The sequence below is a fragment of the Camponotus floridanus genome, unplaced genomic scaffold (genome assembly GCF_003227725.1).
Source record: "Camponotus floridanus strain SB8 unplaced genomic scaffold, Cflo_v7.5 scaffold16, whole genome shotgun sequence".
NCBI classification, from domain to species: Eukaryota; Metazoa; Arthropoda; class Insecta; order Hymenoptera; family Formicidae; genus Camponotus; species Camponotus floridanus.
In genome coordinates this window covers 356,475-371,388 of record NW_020229281.1, presented here as the reverse complement: position 1 = coordinate 371,388, position 14,914 = coordinate 356,475, and the positions used below count along the sequence as shown (strand labels likewise).

General features: G+C 34.8%; 1 protein-coding gene and 1 long non-coding RNA gene across 4 annotated transcripts; one reads left to right on the top strand and one right to left on the bottom strand.

Annotated features, from left to right (window-relative positions):
• Positions 1-230: 230 nt before the first annotated feature.
• LOC109609986 lies at positions 231-1,271 on the bottom strand. Its single transcript, XR_002192546.2, has 3 exons — positions 1,080-1,271; positions 487-801; positions 231-336 (listed from the first exon to the last, which is right to left on the bottom strand). It is a non-coding gene; the product is annotated as an uncharacterized LOC109609986 (long non-coding RNA).
• On the top strand, positions 1,245-14,672 carry LOC105251206 (oxysterol-binding protein 1). 3 transcript variants are annotated; one of them, XM_011257808.3, is made up of 11 exons: positions 1,245-1,574; positions 3,507-3,572; positions 5,762-5,967; positions 6,197-6,447; positions 7,336-7,528; positions 9,329-9,624; positions 9,713-9,945; positions 10,034-10,310; positions 10,873-11,252; positions 12,462-12,682; positions 12,771-14,672. In XM_011257808.3, exons 1-11 carry the CDS (start codon positions 1,447-1,449, stop codon positions 12,911-12,913), a joined length of 2,394 nt encoding a protein of 797 aa, XP_011256110.1. In that variant the 5' UTR covers positions 1,245-1,446; the 3' UTR covers positions 12,914-14,672. The 3 variants fall into 3 exon arrangements, with proteins under 3 accessions (XP_011256110.1, XP_011256109.1, XP_019883061.1); XM_011257807.3 differs by having other exon boundaries at positions 6,194-6,447; XM_020027502.2 differs by lacking the exon at positions 3,507-3,572 and having other exon boundaries at positions 6,194-6,447.
• The last annotated feature ends 242 nt before the right edge of the window (positions 14,673-14,914 follow it).

Sequence of the window (14,914 nt, the reverse complement as noted above, 5' to 3'; positions counted from 1 at the left end):
TATGTCCAAAGCAGCCGTTAGTATCTTTATGAATGCTTAATGATAAATTTATGCATATTTATGTGAAGAAATCTAATGAAAAAAAAAAACAAAAAACTATAAAAACACTAATCTAACAGTTGCTATAATACATACGTGGTTCAGTATCAGTTTGTATTTATTACACTCAAGGATTTATAAAATCATAGTTGTATCTATAATTTACCATTGTTGTATCTATTAATATTTCATATGTATATATGTGTACATCACTGGTGTGTCCAGCTAGAACAAGTCTTCTTCTTCTTTAATTTATTTAGTCAAAAATTAATAGATATATCCATATTATGACTTTTCCTACAGGAAAATAAAAAAGTAATTGAGTTAATTTCAATAAATTAACTAAAATCACATTGACTAATTAAATTATAATACAGAAATTAGATTAAATTTCCTTAAAGAGTATAAAAATCAAAATGATATAAATTAAAAAGAAGATAAAATTACCAAATAAAAGAGTGAGACTTATGAACCATAAGTAATGTTTTGATGACATTTCGGGCAGATTATTTTCACATGTTGTTGTCCATTTGTATATATTGAAATTGTTACTTCCATTGAGGATTTATTTTCAGGAGGCACATCTCGAATTAATGTAACATTAGTTTTACAATTGGGACATATCATATCGACTTGCGGAGTATCCATTCTTGACGACTTTTTCTCTCTCGTACGAGCAACTTGCGAGAGTGGAATATCTTATATCGCTGACAATGGTAGCAAACTTCTTCTGTTAAAACAAGTAATAATCGGTCCATGGTCCTGGAAAGAAACAAAACAGAAAAAATATAAGACGATCAAAGAACAAGTGCGTAAGGCTAGTATTACATTTGTCGTACGACAAATTTTTTAAGCACATTGATTGGTTGCGGGATAATAATTTTTTGAATCTTCAAAAATTTTCTATTCTGCAGCCAATCAGTGTGCTTAAAAAATTTGTCGTACGACAAATGTAATAGCCTAGCGCGGTATTGTCAAAGTGAAGGGGAGGCTCATGGCGAAGGAATCTGCATTATCCGGCATCGGTATTTCGCGTATACCATAAGAGCGGAATCGGTATCGGTGTTGCTAGATGATATCGCGTGTCGCGTCAGTCGCCTGTTTCGATTTTACATCATCGTGCGTGCGTAGACAGGTAGACAGGTGTATACAAGGACTGATAGCGGCTCTCGGAAGGCGGCTCTCGTCGCTCTCGCGGCCCCAGATCAGCAGCAGCGGTCATCAGCAGCGATCAGCGGCGCACGGCGTGAAGGGAAGATTCCCCTTCCACGAGGAACAATCAAAATGGTGGTTTCGTACAACGCGGGTGATGTGGTGCTGTAGACAGACCTCGGCTCGCATCGTCGTGATCGTTTGAGAGAGACGCGAAAGACGTGAGCGTTAATACGCGAAGCCGGATAACGCAACATGGGGGACCCGAAGAGCCAGCACGGCGGGCAGGAGATGAAAGGCTGGCTTTTCAAGTGGACCAACTACTTGAAAGGTTATCAACGGAGATGGTTCGTCCTGTCAAACGGGCTTCTGTCGTATTACAGGTAGTTTCCTACGTGTCATCGGATCTACCTCTACCTACCCACCTATCGCTGTATCTACCGCCCTTATATTAAATTCTTCAACTTGCGCGACCGTGTCTATGCGTCTCTAGACACGCTCGTTGTAACGTTTTATACGATCGATCTTGACGAGATCGCATGCCACGGCTTGGGTCTGCGTTTCTTATTTCCAACGACAGTCAACGTCAGCCCCCAGCCACGTGGAGAAAAGAAATCTAGAGACACGTCAAAATGCAATATGGAGCTGTTCTCTATTCGCGTTTAGGTTATGTGTGTGACAGTACTCTTTTTTTTTTTTTTCCCCCTGATTGCTCCCGGTCAAAAATAGCCTGGCAACAGCTGATCGAATATGTATTTATTTAGGAAAACGCGTACGCGGTATCGCCGAACGATAAGTGATGCCGCGTTTTATCTGCAGACAAAGTACCTTGTTAATTATTTATCAGAAGGATTAAAATTGAAATTGTTGCGTCATAAACAAAGAAATGACTGTAAAATTTTAGCACGGTTTCTTGCTTCTTCTCGCTATGTTAACGTGTTCAATTTGATGAAAAAAAAGGGGGAACAGCTCCCTATTATTCGTTTCTGAAAGTCGATCGTTGCGTTTTTTCGCGCCCTTTAAATTATAATCTTCCAAAGAGTTTGCGATAAGATGCATCGTAGCGAAAACATTAGAATGACAACTTGGATACGCATGTACGTATTCGGCTTTGCGATTCTCACTTCCAAATGCAAGCTAATTTTACGGGTCGATTTATTTAAGAAATATCGAATCTATTACTGTCCACTTGAATATCACTTGGCAATATTCATCTTCAATTTTAACTTGTTTGTAACGTATTAAAATACGCGTATCGTCGCGAATATACTTTCTGGAAAACAGCAAGTATCGTGACGATTACATAAAAGCGTGACAAAACTTCTTTCAGACGATATCGATGCAACATTTGCGTGAGTCGTCGCAAAATCAGTAGTAGAAAGTCAGTAGTAGGAATTTTTGAATTTATAATATTATTGTTTCGATCGTAGTCGATGTTATTTCAAGTCAAAAAATTGCGTAAATCTTAAGAGTTATTTATAATTGTTGAAATTAACAAACGTCATTTACACTTGCGTCATAAGCATTGTTTCGCATTATTGCGCCTTTGAAAGAATGCAGTTGAAAAAATAAATACTATTCTATTGTGCAGATGTTCGCATTTGACGATACATTTCGTTTATCCCAGATTGAAGAATTAATTATCTACATAGTTTCCTTACTTTTTTCATTAACTTGCGAGATTTCTCTTTAAAGAAATTCTCATTCAAATCGTTTAAGCTTCGTTATCTGGTTTGCAACATAGATTCGCAGCTTCTACAATTTTCGTCAGTTTTGTTCTGGCAATTTTGTTGCAAGATTAATAGCGGAACGAGATATTTGATTACGAGACGAGCGCACAAATAATGTAAGGATGCACGATCGTGTTATCCTTATTATTGTAGAGCAAAGCGCGTTTTCCGACGATTATTAGCACCGGCTTCCTGGGTTTTTTTTTCGTTTAACATTCCGCTTGGCACAGTTTGTATGATTTATGAGTTTGCAATGCCCTTTCCCGAAAATTGTTCTGGAATGTATTACGAGTTCTCTTGTTGTACGAATTAATTCTCGATTCTGTCGTAAGGCTTCTCGCACGGCAACACAGCGTGCACGCAAAATCACGCAGCTCGTATACAAAACTCGAGCGAACTTTATCACCCTCGATATTACCGATTTCTTTTTTTTTTCGACTTCTAATGCAAATTCGAGGAGCGATAAAAAGCAAAAACGCTACGCTTCGTCTAGAAAGAAAAAAAAACAGAAATAAAATTTCAAGTAATAAGCTTTGCAATATTATACAATATGAACGGGGTCTATTTATTTTATGGATTGTTTAGGGCCGAACCGACAGGGGGGCCAAAGATATCAACGCGACGCAAGCGGAGGACTGGCAGAGCCTCCGAGTAAGTAAAAAAAAAAAAAAAGAGAGAAAAAGATAACGATGTATACGAAATCGCCGAAATATCCCGACTTTTCCCTTAGCAAAATCTGTGATTAAAACCGGCTGAGGACGTTGAAGTCTCCAATTTTCATTTTTGTTTTATTCAATTATTCGTTATACGCAACACCCACCCACACATATACACGTATACCCCATTACATTTAGCTCTACATGTTTACATGTAGTTTTTAGCTTGTCCTTAATCACCTAGCTTTCTTTATTCTATTTAACATGCCATACATTTATGTGTAATCTGGACATTAAATGCCACCCTCTCATGTGCTAAATATGCTAAACGTACACTTGTATTCTCTCGTATGCCTTTCTTTCAGTTTTTCTCTCTATCTGTTTCTCCGTGAGGTGTATGTATGGTGTCTGTATGTGTACGTATCATAATGCAGCCACGTGCAATGAAACGTGCCGCTTCTTTATGTTATGTCTGGTGCCGTTTATTCCGATTGAATCTGTCTTGTTACATTTGTTCACGTAGTGATCTTTGAGCAGTACATAACGATCGTTATCGAGCTGATAACGAAAATATATAACTAATAAAATCTATAGATTAGTTTTACTTCTTTTTCGAGTGAACTCTCGAAAGTTGTATCAGCTGACAAAATTATCCGCAGACTAAATCTTTCCTTCCTGATGAACTGACAATGAGTGATGAAAGATTCAGTAATCTCTGCTAGACAATTTATTTCTTTCTTCTCGTCATCTCTCATCAATATATTTCTCTCCAGCATACTTCTCTCTTTCTCCCAATCCTTGTATTCGCCTAAATTATTTTACATAATATGTATTTTGAGATAACTCATTTAATATATGAAATTTATTATAATATAGTAAAGTACCGATTTTCGCCAATTATCTGGCGTATCCGAAAGTATTATCCGAAGTAGATCGACAAACTTTGGCAACGGATTCTATTTATCTTAAGTATAGGAAAAAGATTGTGTAAATATCAGATCCGCATTCTTTCCGAGCTATAAATGACTTGCATCTGCCGTGGAGTAAGAATCCCCAAGAGATTTATACTTTTGAACCGAATTTTGCTCTGTTTTTAAAGAAATTGTTGAAAATATTTTTTTTCCTACAATATATATATATATATATATATATATATATATATATATATATTGTAGGAAAAAAAATATTTTCAACAATTTCTTTAAAAACAGAGCAAAATTCGGTTGTAAATCTCATCGTATACATGTAACAATAAATCTCTAAAAGTAAATTTCTTTTCATTAATTTACATTTCAAGCTTTAAAATTGTGCTCTCAGTTTTATATATATATATATATATATATATATATATATATATATAAAACTGAGAGCATAATTTTAAAGCTTGAAATGTAAATTAATGAAAAGAAATTTACTTTTAGAGATTTATTGTTACATGTATACGATGAGATTTACACTTTTAATTTTACTAGACACGTTGTTTGCAAGATTCCGTCGTCGATAAAAATAATTATAATTTAAAAGAAAGAGTATTTTAAGATTTATAATTATCCTTTGTTTTCATTCTCAAGGTTGAAAAATTTGACGATCTACTTCAAAGACACCTTTTGTACAATTGTTTCAATTGTATTAGCATGACTTGTTCCTTTTTCTCACGCAGAATCGTGATTGTTGGCTGTTTGATTAACCCGACTGACCTCACGTGCATGATCCGATTGAGAGCTCCTACTCCGTTCTTTAAAGTGTTGTTTCGTACGACGGAATAACTCCTGAATTGTTGAATTATTCCAACGAAAGATGTTTATTTACGTAGACGTGGACACAGGAGCCGGATCGTTGCGGGACGGTAATGGGATCGCTTTTAACGAGTGTATTCTCGGCGATTACGCTAATAAACTCATATCTTTTAATTTGCCCTACCGCCCTTTCGCTCGACTCCTCCTCTCCCCCTTTTCCCGGCGAGTCAGTTACGGTGTCACAGATTAACGCAGACAATCAGTTGTTACGTTGACAAGTGTCAATTTTTGGGTGACAGAAGTCGCTCCTTCACCAAAAGGAAGCCAAAAGAAATCGAGTCTACGATTGCAAACTCATGTCTGTCTTTCTCTGTGTCATTCGGCAATTGCGAGGCGATTCCAAAGGAATGTGAGTACTCGAGACTGTCTCCATTTTTCCTATTTTTAGAAACCCTGCGGAGATGTCCCACACCTGCCGCGGCACGATTTCCTTACACGGGGCCTTAATACATACAGTGGACGCCTGTACTTTTGTCGTCAGCAACGGTGGCACGCAAACCTTTCACATCAAGGCATCGACCGAGGTGGAGCGACAGCAATGGGTTACGGCGCTCGAATTGGCAAAAGCCAAAGCGATTCAAGCAATGGAATCTGGTTTGTACTTGATTATTATTTGTACATCGTTTAACACATTGATCTTTCCTCTCTGCATTCTCTCCTCTTCATAAGGAATATTCTCTACAATGTCGATGCGACACAGTGTCTACGCATTTAACTAGTGTATCGTCTATCTTGAGTGTCTACGCATACAACTAGTGTATCGTCTATCTTTTTCATCTATTTTATCCAACTTTGGTATTTTATGCGAAATTTCTTTTAGAAGAAGAGGAGGAGGAATATCAAGATAACGACAATCAAAACGTAGAAACTGCGTCTGTGATTAAGGATTTAACGCGACGATTGGACGATCTGCAAGCATGCAACGATTTAATATCCAAGCAGGGAGCTGCGCTTCAACGAGCTTTATCCGACTTGGAAATGTTAGAGCCTCCGTCCCCCGATTTGGCGGCAAAATTCAAGACCGTCAGCGAGCGAGCTACGCTTTTTCGGATTGCGGCAAATGCTATGATTAGTGTAAGTTTTAGTACTCTTATAAATTTAAATCACATGAATATGATTAATTTAATAAATATCTAAGTATATATCAAGGAAAACAAGGTGTTTGCAAAACGTTACCATGTCAAATATCGTGAATTTTTAAAAATCTAGCAAAAGAGAAAAAAATAGCACCAATAAACGTATTGTTAAAACCGTTTGAATTTTACAATTTAAGAATCCACTTTATATTCTTTGAATTTTTGTTTCCCTATTTACAAGATATTAATTGTGGTTATAATTGCAATAATTTTTAATTTATTACATGTCCAATGTATACAATTTTTAATAAATTCTCATATAGGTTTAAGATGCACATTCAGACTATAATATCTTTGGAAAAATATAGAACATGTCGTTTTCACATGTAATTGAACAGTACAGATAGAGTACGGTACAGATTCAAATTTGACAAGCAAATTTTAAAAGTCTTTTGCATTAGAATCCAATAGATGACTGTTCTAATATTTTTACTTGCTAAATAAATTCCTTTCAGAATTTATAAAATATTTTTGAATATTTTGTAAATTTTATTAGAGATAAGAGTAATGAGATATACAGAGTACAAGAGTACTAAACAAATGACTCAATCTTAAAATAGTGTAAGGAAAAGAGGAAAGGTCGAGATTTCTCGAGTTATTTAGTAATTCGTTTCTTGTATGATTAATGCGTTCAAAGATTAAGTAGAAATGCAATTATAAAATTCCCTCAATACAGAATTTAATTTTATAATTAGACTCAAATCTAATCCTTAAATCTTATTCATAAGATTGTCCTTGGGAATGGCAGTTCTATCGATATAATCTAATCTATCAATGTAATAATGAGAGTTTCGGTAAAAGTTGATTGTTATATACATTGTTGCAGACGAGCAACGATTACTTGCAACTAGCCCAGCAACAAGAGCCTAAATGGAAAAAGATGCTACAGCATGAGCGAGACCAGAAGGTGCGGATAGAGAAGATGGTTGAACAACTAGCTAGGCAACATTCTCATTTGGAGGAAGCTGCACAACATGCGATTCCTTCAGTAACACTTGCAGGAGGACACCGGCCTTCACGTAAATAAATAAATAATCTTACAGTTGCATTTTTTGTTTCGTAGTACGCTCATTCGCATATCATATTTTTCGATTTTCTTAATACTTAACTAAGTATCATGTCTTATCAAGTGATAAGTTATACTCTAAAAAACGTACAACAAAACTTTCAATTTATTGAAATTTTATTTATTAATATTAATGCGGTATAAATTTCAAGTCAGTAATACACAAAAATATCTTTCGTCATTACACACACGCACACACACACACAAATTACTTATTAAATATTTCGGCAATTTTAAATTAATATTTTTCCAAAATAAAATACGCCTGAAATTCCCTGGATAATTTTTGAATTTTAAATTTTATATTTAGCACAAAATTCACATTATCCATTGGTGATGTAAAGTTCGTGATTTATAAAATATGGTGGAAAAAGATTAAGTATTTCAAATTTTGGCGCCTTTATTTATTTGCTCGTACGTGCGCTAGATGGCTTCGGGGAGGTACACATTGATGCAACACGTTATCGCGTGACTTACGTCGTCATCCGTGGTGTACTACGTACTCACGATCGCACATTGCAGCATATATATATATATATATATATATATATATATATATATATATATACATATAGCAAAAAATATATATAATTCGCGCATAGGCCGCGCGCGTACTCGTATATATGTCTTCGTACATTACGGACAGTGTTTTTGGGCTTCCTTCGAATTTGACGCTTACTCGGGCGATCTTTGGTACTATTTGACGCGGGTTTTCTTCGAAACTCGATTTCCGGAATTCAGAGCCACCCCCCCGAGTCTAACTGAAGAAAGACAGAATCGGGCCAAATTGTCAAAACAATCGGACGAGTCTAAAAGTGGTGTGTTTTCCTTATTTATATTTCATTCAACGACTCGCAACCTCGTCAAGTGTTTGCAAAAGTGGCAGAATTTGCATTGTTCTCGTCAAAATTGGTCTCGTCATTCATAAACGTGCACAATCATACAACAGGATGTATCGGACTATGTCCCATACATGTCTATTCGCTTCTCTCTCTGTCTCTCTCTTTCTGTCCTTCTCCCTCTCTCTCTGTCTGTCCTTTTCTCTCCTTCTCCTTTTAGTAGTCTTTATCTATGCCATGATACGCTTTCTGTATTTGAAACGAATGTAATTGCAAACGTGTATATGTACTTGCAATTACATTTATTTACATATATCTGAAAAAGAGAGAGACAGAAAAGCTGCAAGAAAGTACATCAAAGTGCAGTTAAAAAGAATAGATCTAATGTGTGTGTATAAAGTAGCTTTTTATAATTCACGATCGCGATTCTTTCATTAATTTTAATCAATTAAATATCGCAAATTTTGTAGAATTTTGCAGACGCAGGGTACACAATTAATTTGGTTGAAATGAAAAAGAAAACAATAGTAAAATGAGGGCAGACGAGAGAAATCGGACTTTGAACGAAATTAATTTGAAACAACGGCATACATAATCTTATGGCTCGCGGGATATCGTATCGATTCTTCATTAATGATACAATCTCGATTGAAGAAAGTACGATAAACGCAAACGACTACGTATACGCGTATCATGCTATTCCTCATTTCTCAATCTTATCGATATCGTCACGTCGTGCGATACAGATCATCGTATTTGTTTCTTATCTTAATCTTTATCTAAACTTTCGAACCGATAAAGAATCATGTTTTCGTTCTTTGTTCATGTTCAGTCTTCCGCTTCCGTCTCCCTCGATTCGAATCTCCACGTAATACGTTCCGTGTGTGACAAATGGACAAATTTTGACTTTGCAGATCCCGCAACTACGACATCACCGTCGGAAGATGAGGAAGATAATGCTGAATTTTATGATGCGCAAGAATCAGATACTTTCACTCTAAGCATACCCGGAGTGGCCACGAGCAATTCCATTTCCCACACGAGAGATCGCACCGATTCCCAAGGTAGTGACGATGGCTCCAGTTCAGAAGGGGATCCGACACCTTTGCCTGTTTCCGATTCCACTGGTGCAGAGTCGTTTCTCATTGTGACCGATTCTACAGCAGCACAGACTCCTTCACCCGTCGCGACCACAGACGACCTGGACAATGTAAATGAATTTTATTTTTTTAAATTTAAACTATTTGCAGAATAAGATGTAAATATGTTTTTTTGGTTTCCTTTTCGATATTATATAGACTTGGCAAGCCAACAATGGCGGTAGCGGCACCAGGGTGACCACAGTTTCCAAAAGGAAGCGAAGGATTAAGGTACCTGATAAACCAAATTATCCCTTGAATCTATGGAGTATCATGAAAAACTGTATTGGCAAGGATTTGTCAAAAATTCCTATGCCAGTTAATTTCTCCGAACCACTTAGTATGCTTCAACGGCTGACAGAAGACTATGAATATGCAGACATTCTGGATAGGTATAATATCTATATTATATTTTTATGTTTTTAACAAAAAAAAATATATGACAAGTATTTACACAAGACAAAATGTTATTTTAAATAGGGCTGCGGAATGTACAGATAGCTATGAACAGATGGCTTATGTAGCTGCGTTCACTATATCTAGTTATTCTACAACTGCTACCAGAACGGGAAAGCCTTTCAATCCTCTTTTGGGTGAAACTTACGAGTGTGATCGTACAGATGATCTTGGATGGCGCGCAATTTCGGAACAAGTATCTCATCATCCGCCTATGCTAGCACAGTATTGCGAAGGAAAGAAGTGGCGGTGTTGGCAAGAGTTTACAATGGCCTCCAAGTTTCGTGGAAAATATCTCCAGGTACAATATTTTATTTATTTATTGCAGAATATTAGCGCTGTACTTATCTTTTCTAAAATTTTAAGGAATAATATCTTTTGAAAAGTACAAGGTATTTTTTCAAATCTCCATGAACAAAATCTACATGGACAAAAGAATAAGAAAATGGACGAAATATATTTTATAAATGTGTAATTGATTATTTATTATTAAATAATATATTAATATAGCATTATACACAAACCAATTTATAAAATTATAAATATATTTGTTAATGTATGCGATTGATGTAGGTTTTGATTAATATGATAAAATTTATAAATTTATTGATTTTTTATAATAATGTGGAAGATTAAATTTGCAAGACGTTTTGTACATTTATAGATATGAGCATGATATCATCTCAATGTACTATTAGCTACATAAAACAAAAGAAACAATAGTGTGTGATTAGTTTTTGAAAAGTGCATATAATAGATTTAAGAATACATCAATTACATATCTGCACGGCAATTACTCTATGATTGCGCAATTATTGTGTCTTTTAAATGTAGCCATTGAGATAATTGATTTTTGCAATCAGGTAATTCCTTTGGGTACTGCTCATTTGGAATTTGACATTGGACAACAGCACTATACATGGCGTAAAGTTACTACTACGGTACATAATATTATAGTTGGAAAATTGTGGGTCGATCAGAGTGGTGATATGGATATCGTAAATCATAAGGAAGGTATCAAGTGCCATTTGAAATATATACCTTACTCGTATTTTTCGCGAGATAGTCAGCGTAAGGTGAAAGGAGTAGTAATGAATTCTAATAAGGAAGTCAAATGGGTAGTACAGGGTACATGGGATGCGAAAATAGAAATTGCTCCAGTAATCAGCACGTCTGGTACACCTGATAATCCAGTCTATAAGACTGGCCCCTACATATTGGCGTGGAAACGACGTATGCCTACGTAAGTATACAACTCCAATACTTATATAAAAATTCGGAGAAAATATCACTTTTTCCATTTTTTTTAGCCTTTCTTTTGATATATACAGGGTCTACCAAAAGTGTGGAAACCCCTAAATATCTCGGAAAATATACGTTTTACAGAAAAGTGTTTCCAACAAAAGTTGTAGGGTTTAAGAAGATCTATATACTGATTCTATCAGTTTGACCTTGGATGGCGTCGTCAAGGTCAGGTCAAGGTCACATTGACTTTTTTAAATGACACCCCCTACATTTGATTGCATATTCTTATAGCTTAATTCAAGAGCTTTCCAAAACACTATAATAATGTTCATTTTTATTAAGTACTTTGCGAGTTATGAGGGTTGAAATAATTTCTTAATTTTACATAAACCATAAAATATCTAGTAAACCATTCATTTTTCGATTATCTTACCTTCGTACTTTTATGTACAAAATAATGAAAGGAATCAATTGGTGTAAAGAAAACATACAGTTGTTTTTAAGAAAAAATATGGAATTGTTAATTGCAAATTACATATTTTTTCTTAGAAACAACTATGTGTTTTCTTTACACCAATTGATTCCTCTCATTAATTTGTACATAAAAGTATGAGGGTAAGATAATCGAAAAATGAATGGTTTACTAGATATTTTATGGTTTATGTAAAATTAAGAAATTATTTCAACCCTCATAACTCGCAAAGTACTTAATAAAAATGAACATTATTATAGTGTTTTGGAAAGCTCTTGAATTAAGCTATAAGAATATGCAATCAAATGTAGGGGGTGTCATTTAAAAAAGTCAATGTGACCTTGACCTGACCTTGACGACGCCATCCAAGGTCAAACTGATAGAATCAGTATATAGATCTTCTTAAACCCTACAACTTTTGTTGGAAACACTTTTCTGTAAAACGTATATTTTCCGAGATATTTAGGGGTTTCCACACTTTTGGTAGACCCTGTATATATCATTTTATTTAAATATAGTGATTCAATACCTTCTACTATAATTTTAATCATAAATAGAAAATAGTTTGTCATATAATGTAACAAAAATTATTCCAAATGTAGAATTATTTTCATAATGCAAAATACATAAAATATTTATTTCGAAAAAGATCAATTGAAAAGAAAACTATATTTATCACAGTAACATTTTTAATGCATGAGACAGATATTTTAATGTTTTAATTTTATTTTACAGTGATGACTGTGAAAAGTATTATTCATTCACCGAATTAGCGTGTCAATTGAATGAACCAGAAGAGGGCATAGCTCCGACAGATTCTCGATTGAGGCCCGATCAGCGATTAATGGAAAATGGACGGTGGGACGAAGCTAATGCTGAAAAATTGCGTTTAGAAGAAAAACAAAGAGCGTGCAGACGAGCACGCGAGCATGATGCCGAAAAGGCTGCCGCACAAGGTAAATTTATACATTAATATATATATAAAATCAGATTGCAAAAACACTAAAAATTTTTGCTCACTTGAAACTATTTCTTCTTCCGCAGGTTTACCTTATGAGGCATATGAACCATTGTGGTTCACGAAGAAACAGGATCCGTATACAGATAGTCGTTGTTACGTTTACAACGGCGAATATTGGGATTGTAAGAGTAAAGGTGATTGGTCACGATGTCCAAACATATTTTAGTTCATTATATAAATTATATATTCGATTATGATTATGAGACTCGTCACACATGTATATGCAGTGCAAACAGGTTTTGGATTACTCACAAGTGACGATAGTCGAGATTATAGTATAAGTCGCGACCGCTTGTGGTGAAAAAACTTGAATGCTTATAAAATAATGTTGACGTGATAATGGGATTGTTATAGGATATGGTGTAGCGAGTTTAATTCTTCCGAAATTGCTGGCACTTTGATATGTATAATATGCAGTTTGCGTATATGCATGTCACGTCATCTTTGTTATTTTTGATTCTCTTCCTCTGCAGCATTTTGTTTTTTTCTTTTCAAATACAATTAGGCGCATTTAATGCAGTGCTTATTCAATATACATTCGTATATTATTTTTTGTTGAAAGATTTTGTAAAATTAATGTAAATAAGTACTTTCAAATTTTTTAATATGATTACAAATGCATATTTAAATTTTGCTGTACGAATTGAAGAATCGATGCTGAAGCGAGAATCGATAAAACTAAGCCAATATTTTACTACATCAGCCTAAAACTGAGATAGCAATATTACGATCGTAGAGAGAGCTCGTAAAGAAGTACTATCACCTTAATCGGGAGGAGGGGATAATAATCAAGCTCAATGTTTCACTTTTATAATATATCCAGTATTTTCAATTTATTTTTAGACGAATACAAATTTAATTTTCTAGAAACTAATCCTTAAGTTTTATCAAAATTAGTTGTTAGTCCACTATATGTAGATGAAAATTTTGTGTATTTCATCATTGATCCATTGCTAAAAGTATTTGCAAATGCAATATGCAGATTTGCACAGCGAGAAATAAAACTGAGTTGTATTCGATATACATTGATATAAATCGAGATGCAATAATATTTTTGTTTCTCACACAGCTCGTTTTTATGAAGATAAACAGAAGATAGACATTTAGAAGTATCAAAAAATTCCAATTTATAATTTTAATATATATTAGAATATGTTTAGTAATCGTGTCGTAATATTTCTCTGCATTCTTGTGCAGTATGTATCTGAAATATTCGAAATGAAAATATAAAAATATCGGCAGTATTGTCTAAATTGAGAATGAATATAGATATTGTACATTAAGAGATTTATTCAATGATTTCGGATACACAAGTGCAACGATAATCTGATCGCTCTGTATTTTATGTAATATAAATCGACAACCATGATGCTTCCAAGTTTGGCCAGTGTTGTTATTGCGAAAACCACGCCATTATGCATTATACATGCTCACGCAAACTTTGAGCCCGTTAGATAGAAAGGATACTTTATTGAGCTAAAATGCGGTGCGGTATCATTATGGAAGTAGAATGATAAAGACCGGAAATACTTGAAATGCGAATCGCGAAGGCTCCTAAGTGCTGCTCCGCCTGATCAAGTGAATCTAAATCGGGCCCCGAGCTTAATTTCCGATTGCTTCTTTTTGAAAATTATAACATAGAAATACTCACACGTCTACAAGCAAGCGTGAATGATTTATAGCGAATGATTTGCGTTTGCATCTATATGTATGTATGTATGTATGTATGTATATGTATGCATGAAGTATGTATGCTGTTTGTCAATACACGCATACACACACGGTTAATTGATGAAACTTATTGTATATCCCCCTTGTGAGCGCATAGGCTGCTTCATTCGCGACGTTATCAGGTGTATAGTTGTATCCAGCCGTGTGCACGAATAATATATCTCGACGATAAGTCGAGCGGAATGGCTAGCTTACAGCCAATGTCTATAACGATTATTACACTAAGTCCTCTCTGGCTGTATTATAATTTTAATAGTTTATATAATATAATTGAGATGATTATATATATACAAACATCTGTATACATATAAATACAAATTAAATATAAAAATAAATAATTTAACAAGATGCGACGAGTGAGCCGAAAAGCTAAACTTTTTGGATCGTTAGTGCTTGTATGTACATACATTAGCTGTGACTCGTGTGAAAAGAGGCA